The sequence below is a fragment of the Theobroma cacao genome, chromosome 10 (genome assembly GCF_000208745.1).
Source record: "Theobroma cacao cultivar B97-61/B2 chromosome 10, Criollo_cocoa_genome_V2, whole genome shotgun sequence".
Taxonomy (NCBI): Eukaryota; Viridiplantae; Streptophyta; class Magnoliopsida; order Malvales; family Malvaceae; genus Theobroma; species Theobroma cacao.
This window is the reverse complement of record NC_030859.1, coordinates 3836847-3853745: the sequence shown is the minus strand read 5'-3', so window position 1 is coordinate 3853745 and position 16899 is coordinate 3836847. Positions and strand designations below refer to the sequence as shown.

The following is a 16899-nucleotide window of genomic DNA, read 5'->3' as shown; positions in this document are numbered from 1 at the left end:
CTAATATATTTGAATGATGATTAAAAGCAATAAAACAGTTAGGAAATACTGTGGACTTAATGTTTTCAGATATTGTTTGATCGCATTGCAATTGGAATGGTGTTGGTTCTCGTTGAGCAAAGAGAGGGGTATTATATCTCTTCCTTTGCAATCTTGTTACACTATAGTTTTTACCGAGTAATTTTTGTAAATCTGCTTATTAATGAAGGCCTATATGCTTTTCAAGTAGAAAGTAGAAACTGCACCAAGATTCAGATTACACATGATTTCAGTGATTGAATCATTAATTGTGTGGTGAACAATAACTTAAGCTCTGCATTTATCAAAAATTAGAACTTCCTAAAAGAGACTCTTGTTTTCATATGCACTGACAAATATCATATGGAAGCTTAGCTTCTTTAACTCTCACCAGATGAAAAAGAGAAGAAGGGAATATGCGGTAGTTACAATCTCCTTCACTTTGTGACTTGGAGAATAAGCAAAAACAAAAAAAAAAAAAAAGTATTTGAAAAAGGATAAATTACAGAAGAATGCAAACAATATTTTTTGAATCCTAGATGAAGATTCATGACAAGATTAATCCACACTTGACAATCTGATCTAATGAACTTGCCAGATTAGTCATGCTAGGTCGCTCACTGGGATTTTCCCTTAAAGAAAGCTCAGCCAAATCGGCAAGTTTAAGCAAGGGTTCTACATTTCTTGGTAGAGGCACACTGCGATCGATAGTAGCAGCTGCCTTGCCTTGCCTTATCAGAGGCAATGCCCACTCAAAAGTTCCTGGAGGTGTTAAGTCTCTATCATAAGCTTTCCTCCCACTGAATATCTCTAGCAGAACAATGCCAAAATTATAAACATCATTGGCCATATCTCCACTTAAATCCTTGTCTGTAGCACTTAAGATACCAAAATCTGCTATCCTTGCCCCCCATTCAGAGTCCAAAAGAATATTCGAAGTCTTCACATCTCGATGAACGATGGGTGGAGTGACTTCATTATGAAGGTACTCAAGTCCTCTTGCAGCCTGCAATGCAATCTTCAACCTCAGGTCCCAATCTAAAGGCGACAGGTCCCCATGAAGATGGTCATGAAGTGTGCCATGAGGCATATATTCATAAACCAGTAATCTTTCCCCCATTTCAGCACAATAACCTAATAAGTTCACGATATTGCTATGCTTTACCTTGCATAGTATTTCTAACTCTGCTTCAAAAACCCGGCTGTTTGTATGAATTATTGTAGCAGCATTAGCTCGCTTGACTGCTACTTGCCTACCGTCAGGAAGAACAGCTTTGTACACAAAACCAAAGCTCCCTCGGCCAAGCTCACTGAATTCTTTAAATCCATGAGTAGCATCTTTCAGTTCTGAAAGCCGATACACTTGGGTCTCTCCAATATATGTAGTTACAGATAGAGGCGGTAGCGGATTTGGATCAGGATCAGCCTCCACAACTGGTTTGCCTATGCAAAAACTGCACTGAATTATACCTTTTCCTTCGCCTTTGGTAATGATGATTCGTGGAAAAACACAAGAAGCAACCAAAATCAATAAGCAACCAGATATAGAAGATCCAATGATGATAACCAACTTTTTTATCTCTAGCTGCTCCTGTTGCTGAGTCTTAGTTGAAGAAGGAACTCCACATACATCCCAACAAGAGCTGTTCTGGCAAAGTGAGCAAGGAGTGCATATTCTATCTGCATTGGCACTGCACAAACTTGAAGGGAAGTAGCCGTGTGAACAATTTGTCCCGCAAGGCAAGCACATCTTCAACTCATTTTGAGCACACAAACTTGTCAGCTCTGCCTCATTAAGGACACTTGCATTGAAAGCAAACTTTCCACTAGCACATGACCCTGGAGAGCATACACCAGGGCTACATAACTGCAAAGGTGGACTATAATCTGGCAAAGACTGCTCTTGCACTCCCCAACAATCAAGAACCAAATCAACTTCTCGAACCCCACAAGTTGTAAAATCAGATGAAGCAATAGCCGTAAAACCAGAACCCTTGGGAACCGAAGAAACATTAATGTTTTTTCCCCAGCATTCCACTCCATGATCATCTTCTTGAATGCCGCAAAAATGTTGTGCACCGGCTGATAAACTAACAAACCGGATCCCACGTGGTGGGAGCCCAAACTCACTAGAATCTCCCCAACATTCAACTTCACCAGACATCTTCGAAATCCCACAAACTGAACTTTTCCCAGAAGCTAAAACCTCAAACTCACCAGACACATTAAAAGTTCCCAAGTTGCCAGATTTGGGACCCCAACAAAAGACCACCCCACTGTCCTTAACAACCCCACAACTAAAACCATCCCCAGAAACAATATTCTTAACAACAATATTGCTAACATAATGATCACTAACAAAACCCATGGTAACATTGTTTTTATCAAGTGTTTGATGAAATTCCCAACAATCAACATAACCAAAATCATTAGTACTTGAAAAATAAGAACCTTTAATAGCACAAACATGAGTTTTCCCTGCAGCTATTTGTAAGTAAGAGTTATATCTATACGCTTGAGGAACAAGATTTATACCAAAATTCAAGGAATCCCAACAAAATGCTTGTGAATTATTGGAGGAAATGCCGCAGAGAAAGCCTTCACCACCAGAGAGAGAAGCCATGGGGGGAACAAAACTGAATGTGGGAACTGAAGAAGTTTTGTTGGATTTGTCCCAACAAATGATCTCTTGTTTCCCACCAGCATCAATGGCACAAAAAAAGCCATTTTCTCCGAAAGCTGCGGCAATGGGGCCTAGTGATCCATAGCCAGAAGCTGTTATAAACAGCAAGGGAAAAAGAAAAATGAGGGAAGAGATGGGTGTTAGAAAGTAGCATTTTTGGGGTGGCATGTGTTTCGGTTTTTGGGTTCTTTTGGATATGAAGTTTTGTGGTGAAGTGAGGAGTTTGATGGTGGAGTTGAAATTGTGAGGAATGGGAATGGTTTGAGGCCATCTTTATTTACTGGTTTTTTGGGAAAGTGAGTGAGATTCAGATTTCAGACAGTTAGTTATAAGTCAAAACTTGGAACAGTTTGACTTATGGGAAGTTGTTAATTCAATGTTTAACTGAAATTTAAAATTCATTGGGCCAGCTGTCTCACTGGTAACTGGTTTAACATTTTCTTTTCTAGTTTATGGTTTCTCGGATTTTTTAATGATATCTAAGCATCAGAATCATGATATGTAAGTTCATCCAAGTTTACAGAAGCTTGCATCATTTGCTTGAACTGTATAATTTGCTAAATGATTCATCAAATTTCATCTTTCAGGTTGATGTAATGAAGTTTCTCTAAACCAGATTCTGAAATTACATCCTCAAGAATCTCAACCTAAAATCATTACTGCAAAAAGCTACTCTCCTAATAATTGAATTGCAGATTGTGCACTCTAATGACTTTTTGTTTGACTTACTTCTTGTGTATCTTGAAAAACACAAAACAGATATCCTGCACATGAAAAACAAAGTGACACCATGATGTAAGTTTGATTGGAAATCAAAAGGGAGTAGAAGAAACCATAGATGCACTCAACTGCAAATTCTTACAGTATAAGTCTGTCAAAAGTTCAATCCACAATGCTCCTCCTGGGGACATTTGGTAAAAACAAAGTAAGAATTTGGCATGGACCCTTTCCAGAAACATGAACCTAGAATGACCCAAAAGCTTAATTTTGTTCCTGTTACTGTTAAAAATGGCAACCTGGTAAGAAGTGCATAGAAGGATTTACTTTAGCTATTTTTTGCTTTCCATGAGGTAATCCAGGAAAACTCTAGATTGATGGAAGTTAAGCATATGGGAAGAGCATGACAGAAAGCTTGAACAGAACAGGTTGTATGCATGGGAGATAACACCGGCTAATGTAGGCCCACTTGATTCTGGTTTTGCAGACTAAATAAATTGAAACACAATTATATCATCTCGGTATCTTGTCTTGGTAGATTTTGTGCTCCATCTACACCCAGACAAGAATCAATCATTTAAGAAATGTTATCAGAAGCAATTTGCTCCTAACCAAACAGCAAGAGGAATTAAGACATTAGAAAGAGTTTCATAATTTGGTCAATAAGGAGAAACTAGTATACAGAAAATGAATTCGGAACATGGGGTGTTGTAAAGCTGCTTCCTAACTTCCTGTTCCTTTACATGCCAATCCCAAGGAAATGCTAGCATATAATCCAAGATTTTACATTAAAATTATAACTTTAATGACTTTGTCTGAAGATAACTTCAGATCTTCCAAAGATTTGATAGTTCAAAGGGATCAGGTTTCTCTCTTTACAATGCCCTGCTATTGAATTCATCAAAATTTTGCTCCATTATGTCTCCATTCCTCATAGAAAATGGCAATTTTGAACCCATAATGGTATTTACCTGTGTAAATTCATGACAAGAACAAAATAAAGCAACTTAACCTGCTTTAATGGATACCTGAAGAACTAGTTGTAAATTGAATAGAAAAACAAAATGTTGTTCCTTACAAATCAGGGTGATAGTACTTTGATCCGTACCTGGTTGGAAAAATTTTGTACAACAAGTTCAACTGACAGATTTGTAAATGCATCAAAGTGATTATGTCTCGTTAATTGTAAGAGTGCATCAAATTAATCATAGATTTAGTCAATGGAGACATAAGGCACATCATTTGGTGATTATTAATAAAGAAAGCTTATAAATATTGTTCTTTTGTTTATTTTTTATTGAATTAATAATCCTATGGTCCTTGCATGTGCATCCTTGGCCCCATAGTCACATGAGATTGAGGTATAGGGATTTTTTTTCTTTTTTTTTTTTAATTTGTTTGAGTTTCATACAGTTGTCATTGCTTGGAAATTAGTGATAATTAAATTGTAGGGTTGATTAATTAGTAGGAGATTGAAATATTATGTCTAAGTGATTTGAAGGGAAGAATGTTGAAGTTAAGCTATCTTTTCATTTCTATTGCAATAAAGCTATGGGATCTTGAGCTTATTCTCTCTCCAAAGTTAAATGAAAAATCATATATTTCTTAAAAACTTTATAAATTATTTAAAAAAAATTTAAATAAATCTTTATTTTTAATTTTGTTCAATCAAACTTTTATATTTTTATTTTGAACCAAATACAATTTTTGTCATATATTATTATATGCAGAGGTGAAGGGGGGGTTAGTAGGGGCCCCGCCCCTTAAAATTTCAAAAATTATATTTTTTTCATTGTTTTATTTTTAAATTTTACTTTTATTTTTTTAAAGATTTTATAATTTCTTCTCTTCAAATATTAAATATTTTATTTTCACCCTCTCAAACTTAAAATCTTTAACTCTGCCACTTATTACATGTCACATAACGTTGATATAACATGTTGATATGTAACCGTTAATTATAAGAGTTTATTTATTTCAAAATAAAAGTGACTGTGCTTAATTGAACGCAATAGAAGAATAAAAATTTATTTTAATTTTTTTAAATAGTTTAGAAATTTTCTCAAGTGTTATGTCTTTCCATTATTATTGTTATTATAATTGTTATGCAATTCCGATACTTTACTTGGATTTGTTAAATTTGGAATTTATCCTAATTCTTAAATAAAATTAGATATTATTCTTAAATTATTTGGCTCAAACTTTACATTCAAATATTAGAGATCTTTAACATAGATTCAACATGAAACACTCAATTCTTATATTATTATTAATTTTTTTACATTTTCTCTAAAATTTTTGTGTATGTATTCTAATCCAAATACACAAAAAAAATATATAAAAAATAAAAAAACAACATATTCGAACGTTTAATTTAATAATTAACGCTTATATTCTCTCATTAAAAAAAAGTTGAAATTTGCCTTTTTTAATTAAAAAAATAAAAAGTAATTCAAATCAAAAGTACACACACATATATATAAAGCTAAACCTTACCTTTACGAGTTTTACTTAATATTAAGCAAATAAGCAATCACTATCAAAATGAGATGCTGAAAAACATGGAACCCTTTGCTTGCATTACTCGTCACCCTCCAAAGTCGAGATCCAAAGCAAGCCCCCTAACAAACAAAGAAGAAGAATTTAGTAAAGAATAAGAAATAACAATGGAGCAACCCATCTTTCGTTTTCAACTCCTTCGTCTTAACGTTACCTAAAGTCCTCCAAACACATAAGAAAAGTAATGAACCTTCCCTACAACCCATGATGCAGTCTCCATTCTCTTCACCAAATGGAGATCTCAACCTTCCTTTCCATCTCCCTGCTTCTCTTCCTCTTGTTGCTCTCCCCTATCCATGGTATGTTGCATTTGAGGGAATTTTTAGTAGGAGAGAAAGTTGTTAAGTCGACCCTGAATTGTTATTATTGTTATTTTGCTTTCTTTTTTTTTTTTTTCAGGTTTTGAGCCATCTCCGGCGCCAAGTTTTTCTTCCTCTTTGGCACCAGGGTCAGCTTCTTCCCATACTTTGGCTCCAGATTCTGGTGGGACTCTGGCGACAGCTAGTGATCTTTCTCCACCGTCACCAGCACTGTCATTACCTCCTTCTCTTGCGCCTGCGCCTATGACGGCTGAGAAGGGTCGAGAAGCGGATGTGGCTCCGGCGCCAGAGATGGAGGGAAGTGAGAGTTTTAAAGGGATTGATCCTAGTAGTCAGGAGGTGGAAGAGGCGGGAGAGCAGATGGTGAGGTGGTGCACTGTGAGAGAAGAGTATGAGGACTGTCAGCTGCTGGTCAGAGGATTGGACCAATCGAATGGATACACGTGGAAGTGGTAATTTTTGTTTTCTATTAGCAACTTTGTGCATTTACATGTTAATGATAGAAACTAAAAGGTCGATTGAGGATTAAGGTCATTTCTTAATTAACTTACAAAAGCCTGCACTTGACATAATAGAAAATAATGAAAATGGTAAATAAGCTGATAATTAATGAATTAGTTTAATCCAAAGATAGTTATCTAATTGGTATTAAGGTGCCTAATCATATCATAATAAGTTTAGCAAAATTTGAAGGTTAATGCATTCATGCAGTTTGATCTAAGGATCTTGTTGAACATTTCAAAGTACTAAGATTAGATTAATCTTGTTGGAAAGAGTGAATTTGTGTTTATTTTTTATTTTCTGAATGCTCTTTTATCTGCTTTCTTCATAGTATTCAAAAGGAGACAGCTCAAGAGTGTTTGGAGTCAATCAAAAGAGGGGAAGCAGATTTGATAAACTTGGAAGCAGGGGTGGCTTATACTGCATTCATAAACTACTCAATGAAAGCCATTGCAAATGAAGTTTACTGTGACCATGCTAGAAGCTATCAAGCTGTTGCTGTTGTCAATAGAAAAGCTTGCCAGGGAAACAAAGGAATCAGTTTAATGGACTTTGAGGGGCACAAATCTTGCCATGGAGGTTACTCCACAGCTGCTGGTTGGAACTATCCCATCAACCATATAAAAGAATCACTTGATTCTCAAAGGATGAATGACCGCGAAATCGCAACGGGTTTTTTCTCAAAGATTTGTGCTCCTTCTGAGTTTGAAGGAACTGGTATTTGCAGTGGATGTGGAAATGAAAATGGCTCCTGCCATTTGAATAGCCCGTACTCCAGAGACCCTGGAGCCTTCAGGTGTTTGGTGGAGGAACTTGGTGATATAGCATTCCTGAAAGCAGATACTGTTTTGCTATATTCTATGGAGGGGCCTCATAATCAGTCCTGGTCAGGCAAATCGGTTAGGGACTTCATGTAGGTATATGCTGCTTGGATTTTAACAATGTTTCATGTTCTCTTTCCTGTTAATTACTTAACTTGAAGATGTTTCTTCTTTCTTTCTGCAATTCAGGTATCTTTGTCCTGATGGTGGTTGCAGAGAAATCAATGATTACCCTGGTTCTTGCTCGTAAGTCTTTCAACATCAACTTTGTTTACCTTCTCCATTTTCTGCACTTTCATTCTCAGCAAGAATAATGATTCCAAATTGGTAAATGTTTGTGTTGATCAGATTTGGAGCTGTTCCTGCAAATGTGATAATGGCAAGCAATTCTCTCCCAAATAAAGAGAGACTGTTCATATTGCAAACATTGACCAATGCTACCTCAGTGGAAGCTCTCCAAACAGCAAAATATGGTGCCAGTCCCCTGATAAGTCCAAGGTAACATATACTTAGTACCCTAAGCAGGATTCTAGATTTCCTCCACAATTTCATCCTGTTTGTGTTACAGAAACTTTCCACTGCTATCTGAAGAAATTTAAGCTCCTTTTGCAGTACACAAGAGATAGCTGTGGTCAAGAAGCTGACAAGGTCTTACCTTGGGATGTCAGCAACAATTTCACAAAGCATACTGCGACTATATACCCCAAACAACCAAGCTGCTCCATCTACTGAAAATCCAGTCTCAGGTAGACATTCTTCTTTCAAAAAACAGAAATCCAAATTTATGAGATAGCTTTATCTCTTTTATACATGAATTGATGCTTGATTAATTAGCTTTTGATGTTTATGTCTTTATAACAGATGTGGCCTCTCAATCATCTTCATGTGGTCAGAATTCTCTAGTCATCACACTCTTTTCAGTCCTGACAATGCTTTTGTTAGTGGTCTGTACACCCATATAGAGCAGAGAGGCCTTTACATTTACTGTATTGAGAGACAGAATAGAAGTTTAGACAAGCAATTTGGGTTGTAACACAAATATATTTTCCAACATGCCCAATTGATTTTGTATTTGACTCCATGCATGTTTATTATCTATAACTAGATTTAACCCCATACGGTGCGCGGCTTAAACCTTAAACTTTAAACCCGAAACTCGAATATCATAATTTTAAATATAAATTTATCTATTTAAATTAATTATCATATGAAATCAAATATCTTGATTAAAGAACCGAATCACATAATTGTTGGAGTAGACTAATGTTGAAATTTATCAATTTTTCTATTAATTAGTATATAAAATTGAGAGTTGATCTTTTGTGTCACGCGTTGGAATTTAAACTCAATCTCGTGCAACCTTAAACTCTGAAAATCGAATTTAAGTAAGTCTATAAATCACGAGCCAATATTTCCAACCTAAAAGACATGCTTGATAAGTGATAAAAGATCCATGTTTATACTCTTAAAGATGTGAGAAAATAAAGTTTAAGTAAATTTATAAATCACGGACTTACGTTTTCAACTCAAAAAACATGCTTGTTAGAGGGTGAAAGTTTCATGTTTTTATATTCAAGATTCATCTATCTGATTTGGGATTCGTGACACCTTGTTTGTAATTAATTACCGCTAATTAATACATTTTATCATAATATTAATAATGTACAAAACTCTAATAAATATTTTCCCAACTATATATATATATATATATATATTTAATTTAACGTTCGGATTCGTTATAAGGAAAGGCAATAACTCCAAAATCCTACCCTCTATTAATGGATCAAAGCTAAACATAGGAACAACTTTTTGGAAAAGGAAAGTATTTAATCACCGGATTTACTAACCAAAACTTGATGAAGCCAGAGGGCCCACAACCTCCAAATTAACTCTATAAATACCATAGTCTGGGGTCACTCAAAGTCATTACATTTTCTTAATTATCACTACAAAATTCAGAGGAAAGAGCAAACTTGAGGAGAAAGATATAGATGGAGCTGATGAGGGGTAAAAAAATGGTGTCAATGGCTATTGTTTTAGCTTTGGTAATCATGACACTCATGGCTGCAGCACCAATCCCAGCAGAAGCTGTTGAGATCGTGATAGAGTGTTCCCAGCCTGATTGTCAGAACAAGTGCAGTGCTGCCTATGGGAGCAGGCTAATCAGATCTGCATGTGAGAAGGACCCTACAATTTTTGGGGGAACCATTTGTGTTTGCTACCACACCCCACCAGCTGCATCAGCATCGACATTACCTTGAAACTGACAAATGACAACTTATTGACATATTTACAGAAAAAATAATAATAATAAAAGCTTTCCTACTCCTTGTTTACTTTGTTTCTTCCTCTCTTGTTTATTTTCTTCCTTTCATTTATTGGTATAGAATCCTTTCTTATACCCTTTCACCATCAAGACTGTTTAGACTAAATTTTGAGTTGATAATTTAAGTAATATATATTGATAATGTTCACAATATTTGAGGTGTTCTAGCTAAAGGTCACATGAAATGAAACCTGTAAAAAGCCTAATTACGCAGACCAAAAGTCATGGAATTCTGATTCAATATTACAGATGATTACATGGAGTTTTACAAAATGGGTATTCCCTCATCAAGGTGAGATTGATCTGGGGATGATGATTTCTCCAATGTTGTTGTGCCATGGATCAGCTAAGTGAGTTGCCAAGTTCTCCAGTGGTCCAGTGCCAGGTCTAGCTGATTGTTGAACACAGAATCCCACGAATGCCAACAATGCAAGGCGACCTAGACAACAAATCAATCATAAATTTATCAAATTAGAAAACTTTCAAATGACTTGTGACACAAGAAGAATGGAAATGCCTAAGGGCATAGAGTGTGAGGGGTTTTTCTTTACCATTCTTGATCTCTTTGACCTTGTATTCCTCGAACTTTTTGGGGTCCTTGGAGTATCCCAAGGGATCAAAAGCACCACCAGGGTATTTCTTCCTCTCGGTGTCCTTCTCCATGCTGCGTTGGTGCTCAACGAAGGCGATGGCGAAGAATTCGATGACCAAGATGATAGGGAGGGTACCCCATGGAACAGGGTTGCCCAAGTAAGTGGCTTGTCCACCAGGAATTGCCGCCCATTCTTGAGCCTTTACCCAGTTTCCATACCCCAAAGCCTCTGGTACCAAGATACCAGGCTGCAAAGTTTACACTCATCAGAATTGAGCTAAAGCTTCAAGTAAGCCAAGATGAGCATGCCTCTCTTTTATTATCATAGAGCTAGGTTACCTATTTTTCATGAATGCTTGCTCAAAAAATTAACAAAATCGCATATCATAGTGTAATTCTATACCATAGAAAATTCACATTTCAACAGTTGTACATTAAAAACTGAAAGTGTCAAACAGGAAAATTACAGATTTAAGAGTGAAAAATCAACTTACAACAGCAAGCATAGCCCATCTGCAGTGAATCAACTCAGACTCCTTGTACCTCTCAAGGTTCTCTGGGACCTCACCGAGCCTTAGTGGGTCAAATCCAAAGTCACTGAAAAACACAAAACAAAGCTTTTTTCAACATTTATCTAAAAGGTACAAAACAAACCCATTATTCTAGTTTAGCTACTTTGAAACCTTACCCTGGTGCTGAGCCATCAAGGTAAGGTGGCCTAGGCTGACCAGGCATCCAGTCAGCTGACATGCTAACACGGTGGCTACCATTGGCACCAACACCAGGCAACTGCACGGCGGCGGCGAACTTGGACTTGGAGGAGGAGAGGACTGAAGGGAATGCGGTGGCTATGCCACAGCTCATGAGTGTGTTGGCAGCCATGGTCTTTTTGGGGGAGAAACTTTTGTTTGGGGGAGCTAACTAGAAGAAGAGAAAGTTCAGAATATGAAGGTTTAGAGAAAGAGCGGATAAAGGTAGTAGTAGGATTTGGAGGGAATCTAAAAGTGGATTGTCATTGGCTAAGGAATGGTAGCCATTGTTGTGTCATTGGGCCACGTGGAATTTGTCAATCTTACCTGGGTGGACACATTGGGAAGACTCTGGATATTGTGCTCTTGGCGTTTGTGTTTGTATGGTGGAGGTTTGAGTTGCCAGATAGAAAAAAATCAAGTGGGGTCAACTTTTTCTTTATGAAATGTTACTAGCATCTATATATGACTATATTAATAACCGAAAATTATAAAAAAAGTTTAATATTTTTTATTATTTAGATAAATTATCGAAAATCGTTTAGATGTTTATGTAGAAAATATTTTCCATCATCACTATTGAAGTTATTTGAGTATTAAAATGATAAATAAGAATTAATTATAAAACAATAATGTTGTCTATTCTCACACTAAAATTAAAAATAGAAATGAAAATTGAAACATTCGATCATGATATTTTCCAAAACATTCAATCATAGTAAGTTCTAATTTTCAAAAAAAAAAAATTCTACTCATTATTTTTTTTATCATAACACTATAAAGATATCAATATTAATCCATTGTGTAAAACATCCAAAACTTATATTTATAAATATGTATTTATCAAATGACAATCATTAAAATATTTTTTGTTATAATTATTAGAAAGATTTATTTAATTTATAAATAAAAATATTAATCGCATTGAATGATTTCATTAAAAATATTTTTTAATTTTAATAGTATTAAATAATTTAAATATTAATATTTTTTAAAAAAAATAAAATTAAATATTAATATTCATCAAACTTATATTGCTAAGCTTAATACACTATAACATTTTTTATTTGTGGCTGCAAAAAAATTACAGCCATAAGTGAAAAATCTGCTACCTTATGTTAAGGTTGCACTTAAAAAAAGTGTAACCTTAACCAATGTATGAAAAAGTTTAGCTACACTTCTTTATATGATTTTGCAACAGAATTAATATCCAACCATATGTCATATGGTTGCAATCCTAAAACCTATGGCATCATTTAAAAAATGCAATTAAAGAGTATACATAACAATACATACAATATTTTAATATGCAACAATAGCAACTTATAAAGTACAAACCATGCAAATTTTACAACAAACTTCAGTATATATTGATCATCAAACTTTGATTTTACAATAAATTTTACAGAAGTATATAGTAATAAATTTTACAACATTCAATCTCAAAATTTACATAAAGAAAGCTCCTTTATCCTAATTTTTGCTCTAGCAAAAAAGATGTTCTAACAAGTTTGCTAATTCTAAAATAAGAAAAGTAGAAGAACATTAGATTATAAGATACTCTAATTTAAAGCAACATATTAAAGCAATTAGATACTCTGGGTATAGATTTTAACATCAACTTTCATTATTTGGCAACAAATAAGATAGATGTCCAACAACCTAAATCTCATTGTAAGCACGCACAAAACTTTTTCAAATTCCCTATTCCAAGTAAATAGATAACAACAAGAAACAAATTAAAACTCAAGAAGATAAAATGTTGTCTACCTTTCTCAAATGACGAATTTGTACCTATAGTGCAAAAGAGATGCCGGCTTCATCAACCTGTAGTGTTACTCTCTTTGATTTATCAATTTGAGATTGGCCTAGGTTGAAGAGACCCTGTACATTGAATTAGGTCAATATCCATTTTTATATTTGGTCAAGTCAAATAATTAATGCCATCACCTAAAGCTAGGTTATGAGAACTAATTTCAATCTTAAGAATAGATATACTTTACTTACTTGGTCATTTAGCACTTTGCACATGCTTGAGAATTCCAAAATTTCAACTAGTGGTATCAATGTTGATTTACAAATGTCAATATAAGATTTATTTAGTTGCACCAATGTAACACCTTATACATATCAATTATGCAACTAATAATTATGTCAAATGTTTTAATTAATGCAAGCATTGAGGAAAAACACACCTCCCCAACAATTGTATCCTTCTTTCCACCATAAAAATTTTACTGCAGAGCAAAGTATAATTTACAATCAAACATAATAGCATGGGAGAAGATGTAGAAGCAGAGACTTGACTTTGAGATTAATTATCAGTCTGTTTTATTATTAATAGGATATTACTATAATAGTGAAATTAATATTAAGGATCAAACTTTTTAATGTTGAGGAAAAGACTGCATAATGTCAACTATAAGGGATCTGAATGTCTTTGACAATGCAAAAGCCATATGATCAAGCCTAACTTGAAATATATCATTAAAACAATGTGTAATCGACTGTAAATGCTATAATACATAAGTAAGATGTGTAAAACTAACATAACAAGCTCAAGTTTGGACGAGGTTAACATTAACCTATTAATCGCCACTTACAGTATTATTTTCTTATGATTGGAAGATTTCAAGAGCCGGAGGTATCTACTAACTAATGAACTCCCCCTCCACTAATGGCAAACTCAGGTTGCTTGCACATTCTCTTAATTCTGCTTCTAGAATTTCCATTACATTTTTGGAACAAACTGAAGAATGTTAGCCAATAATTTAAAGTGACTACTCTAGTCAAAGCCAAGAAGATCTTATTCATTAGGAAACAAACTATCTACAATGTTGAATTATCACAATCAAACATGCAGAACAATCCTTTTTGAGACAACATTAAATTGTTGCATCTGTTATCAATTTTAACTAATAACATGCTATAATGTCACTTATAAGGCCTAATTTGTCAAAGACTGAACAATTGAATACATGAGACCATAGTAAAGTTCGCAGCAGCAACAATGAAACACTAACCTACAAACGTAAAGAGCCTTCTGCATACCTCCAAAGGTAGCTGCGACTTTCTGTTAAATTTCAAGCTATCAATAGCTATTGATAGTAGATCAATTGAAGATGGGAAAAGGTTTTCAACAAAAAATGTCAGCTCATATAACTTACTTTGGCATAAAGTTGTAATGTTTATTGCTGAAAGACAATATATGGAAGTATCTATTAGAAAGCAAAGTCATTAAAACTCAATAAGATGAAGTTACCACATAAAAGAAATTAGAAGGAAGTCCAAAAAAAAAAAAGTGGAATGTAATAATTACCAAGAACCTCTCTTGAAGTATTGATAGGATTTGATCTTTAGAGTAGACACAGAAGGGCAGGTTACAACCATAGGTTTGCCTAACATAAAAGTGGTTGCATAACTAATTAGCATTACTTCCAAAACAACCAAGCATCCATATCGCATCATTGCAACTAGCCACTACTACAGAAAGGGGCTAAAGCATTGCTTAAAGTTAATATAAGCAGAGAAATACAATAAAGGAATAAAAAGATTCAGTTAATAATAAACTAGTAAATATAAGGAGAAAATCCATAACCCCAAGCTAGTCATGTAGAAGGATGCTAAATAAATAGATAAGTGAAGTTAAAAGGATATTAGACTTTATCATAACTAGGAAGAGGGGGGAAGGAATTTGAGAGAACTGCAAATTGTTGTTTAAGGTCGAGGCCCAAACTTGAGAAAAGGGTCAGCTCCTGGATATATCTTTGCTTATGGAAAAGTTAAAATTACTCTTCTCATGTTTTTTACATTTGTTTCACTTTAACATCAACAAAAAAAGTTCAAATTTCATCAGATTACCAAAAAATGGTAACTAAGTCAAGCCAACACAGCATTTCAACTAGAATAGGTTTTTGGCAAATTGATATTACAATGATTTAGAATTCAAGATAGCTAAAAAAACCAAACAATGAACATAGGTAATAAACAAACTAATTGCATAAATAAGAAGCGAATGACCACAAAATCTACCAATATAAACTTGATAAGCTATGTGGCCAAAAGAAGAAAAAAGATTGCTCCTCATCATTTTTGAACAACCCTTATGTAGACACCCATTTAATAAAAATAAAAATAAGAAAAAAACAAAAACAAAAACAAATAAATCTAATAAGAATTTAAAAAAAAGAAGAATCTGGAGACCTGGCCTCCACAGTAAAAAAAAACGAAGCATTAAATGCTCCTCCGACGGTCGAGATTTGGAGATCAATCCGACAGATTTTGTTTTGACTTGAAGGCCACCCAGGATTCAAGCTGAACCGAGCATGATTGCTTCCTCTAGTTGTCCAAAAGTTTGGACAACCACACTCTATAAGAACCAAAAAGATTTTGAAAGCAAAGGGGGAGAGGATTTTGAAAAAACAAATCAGATTAAAAAAAAAACCCATTTTCTTCAAAAAAAATCCAATAATCAAGAACACAAAAAAAAACAACATAGATCTTCAGAAACAAAAAAAATCCTAAGATCTACCAGCCAAAACACCTAACTACAATCACTAAAAAAACCAAAATCACAACAAAAAGACACAAAAAGTAAAAAGGGAGAAAGCAAAAGAAAAAAAAAAAAAGGGTCTTGGAGACCCAGATCTAGTCAGTGGAGGAGAAGGGACGCCGGCGGCAAAAGAGAGGGGAAGAAGCTGGGAGAAAGAGAGAGAAGGGAGATCTGCGAGCCAAGAAAGAAAGAAAAAAAGAGAGAAGAAGAAAAAAAAAAGAAAAGCTTAAAGAGAAGATAGAGAGAGTGGCGGCAAGAGAGAGAAAGTGAGAGAGGAAAGTGAAGAGAGAGAAAAGAAAAAAAGCTTTTATACTCAGGTATAAGAGATCAAAACGACGTCGTTTTGAAACATTTTTGGAAGCCAAAAACGGTACACATTGAAGAGAATTAAGTGGACTATTGCAGCAAGCTTGATTTCCTCCTTGGGCTAAGGCATTCTTGGACTATTCAAGCTCAAATTAGAAAAAAAAACAAGTGCAGCAGACCCTTTGGGCCCAGACTGAATTGAAGGGGGCCTTTAAAGCCTAGTGGAGCTTGAACCCATTTGGAGCAGTGAGTTAGTTACAACCCAATAGGTATTGGACTTATTCATTAAATAATGGTTTGGGCTTGAGCTACTGAAAGTGGTTATTTAATTTCTTGTTTAAGTGTTATAATAATTTTATTATTTTTGGTGTTGTTTGAAATTTATGCATATGAAAAATAAAACATATGAAAGCTAAAAATGAAAATCTTTAATACAATAGATAGTAGATGTAGTAAATTAATAGACATGCATGTATAAATATATATATATATATATAAACATATAACAAAAAATAGGTGAATGAACAAGGTAAAAAAAATAATTAATTAAATGGAAGATTAGAAAGTACATAGTTTTTTTGAAATATGTATAAAATAATTAATAAATAATCGAAATGGGTCTAAAAAATGAAAAGAAATAAAAAATGAGAATAAAATATAATTAGTTGTAAAGGCAAGAGAAAATAAAATGTTTATATTACAAAATTCATCTAGCTATTTATAACTATATAGAATGTACAATACAATATTAAGTT

At 34.3% G+C, this 16899-nt stretch overlaps 3 protein-coding genes and 1 long non-coding RNA gene across 6 annotated transcripts; 1 reads left to right on the top strand and 3 right to left on the bottom strand.

Moving 5' to 3' along the window:
- On the bottom strand, positions 337 to 3049 carry LOC18586378 (serine/threonine-protein kinase-like protein CCR2). The gene has a single exon (XM_018128586.1). It carries the CDS (start codon positions 2867 to 2869, stop codon positions 566 to 568), a length of 2304 nt encoding a protein of 767 aa, XP_017984075.1. The 5' UTR covers positions 2870 to 3049; the 3' UTR covers positions 337 to 565.
- LOC18586377 (serotransferrin) lies at positions 6103 to 8735 on the top strand. The gene is made up of 7 exons (XM_007009747.2): positions 6103 to 6276; positions 6377 to 6749; positions 7130 to 7711; positions 7809 to 7865; positions 7968 to 8117; positions 8232 to 8365; positions 8481 to 8735. The coding sequence occupies exons 1-7, from the start codon at positions 6210 to 6212 to the stop codon at positions 8579 to 8581; spliced, it is 1464 nt and encodes a 487-aa protein (XP_007009809.2). The 5' UTR covers positions 6103 to 6209; the 3' UTR covers positions 8582 to 8735.
- LOC18586375 (chlorophyll a-b binding protein 6, chloroplastic) lies at positions 10131 to 11530 on the bottom strand. Its single transcript, XM_007009744.2, has 4 exons — positions 11226 to 11530; positions 11032 to 11134; positions 10497 to 10785; positions 10131 to 10384 (listed from the first exon to the last, which is right to left on the bottom strand). Exons 1-4 carry the CDS (start codon positions 11417 to 11419, stop codon positions 10233 to 10235), a joined length of 738 nt encoding a protein of 245 aa, XP_007009806.1. The 5' UTR covers positions 11420 to 11530; the 3' UTR covers positions 10131 to 10232.
- LOC18586374 lies at positions 12735 to 15742 on the bottom strand. Of its 3 annotated transcripts, none has more exons than XR_001929686.1 (6): positions 15490 to 15742; positions 14606 to 14684; positions 14454 to 14504; positions 14310 to 14359; positions 13482 to 13523; positions 12735 to 13170 (listed from the first exon to the last, which is right to left on the bottom strand). It is a non-coding gene; the product is annotated as an uncharacterized LOC18586374 (long non-coding RNA). The 3 variants fall into 3 exon arrangements; XR_001929685.1 differs by lacking the exon at positions 15490 to 15742 and adding an exon at positions 13890 to 14005 and having other exon boundaries at positions 14606 to 15408; XR_001929684.1 differs by lacking the exon at positions 15490 to 15742 and having other exon boundaries at positions 14606 to 15407.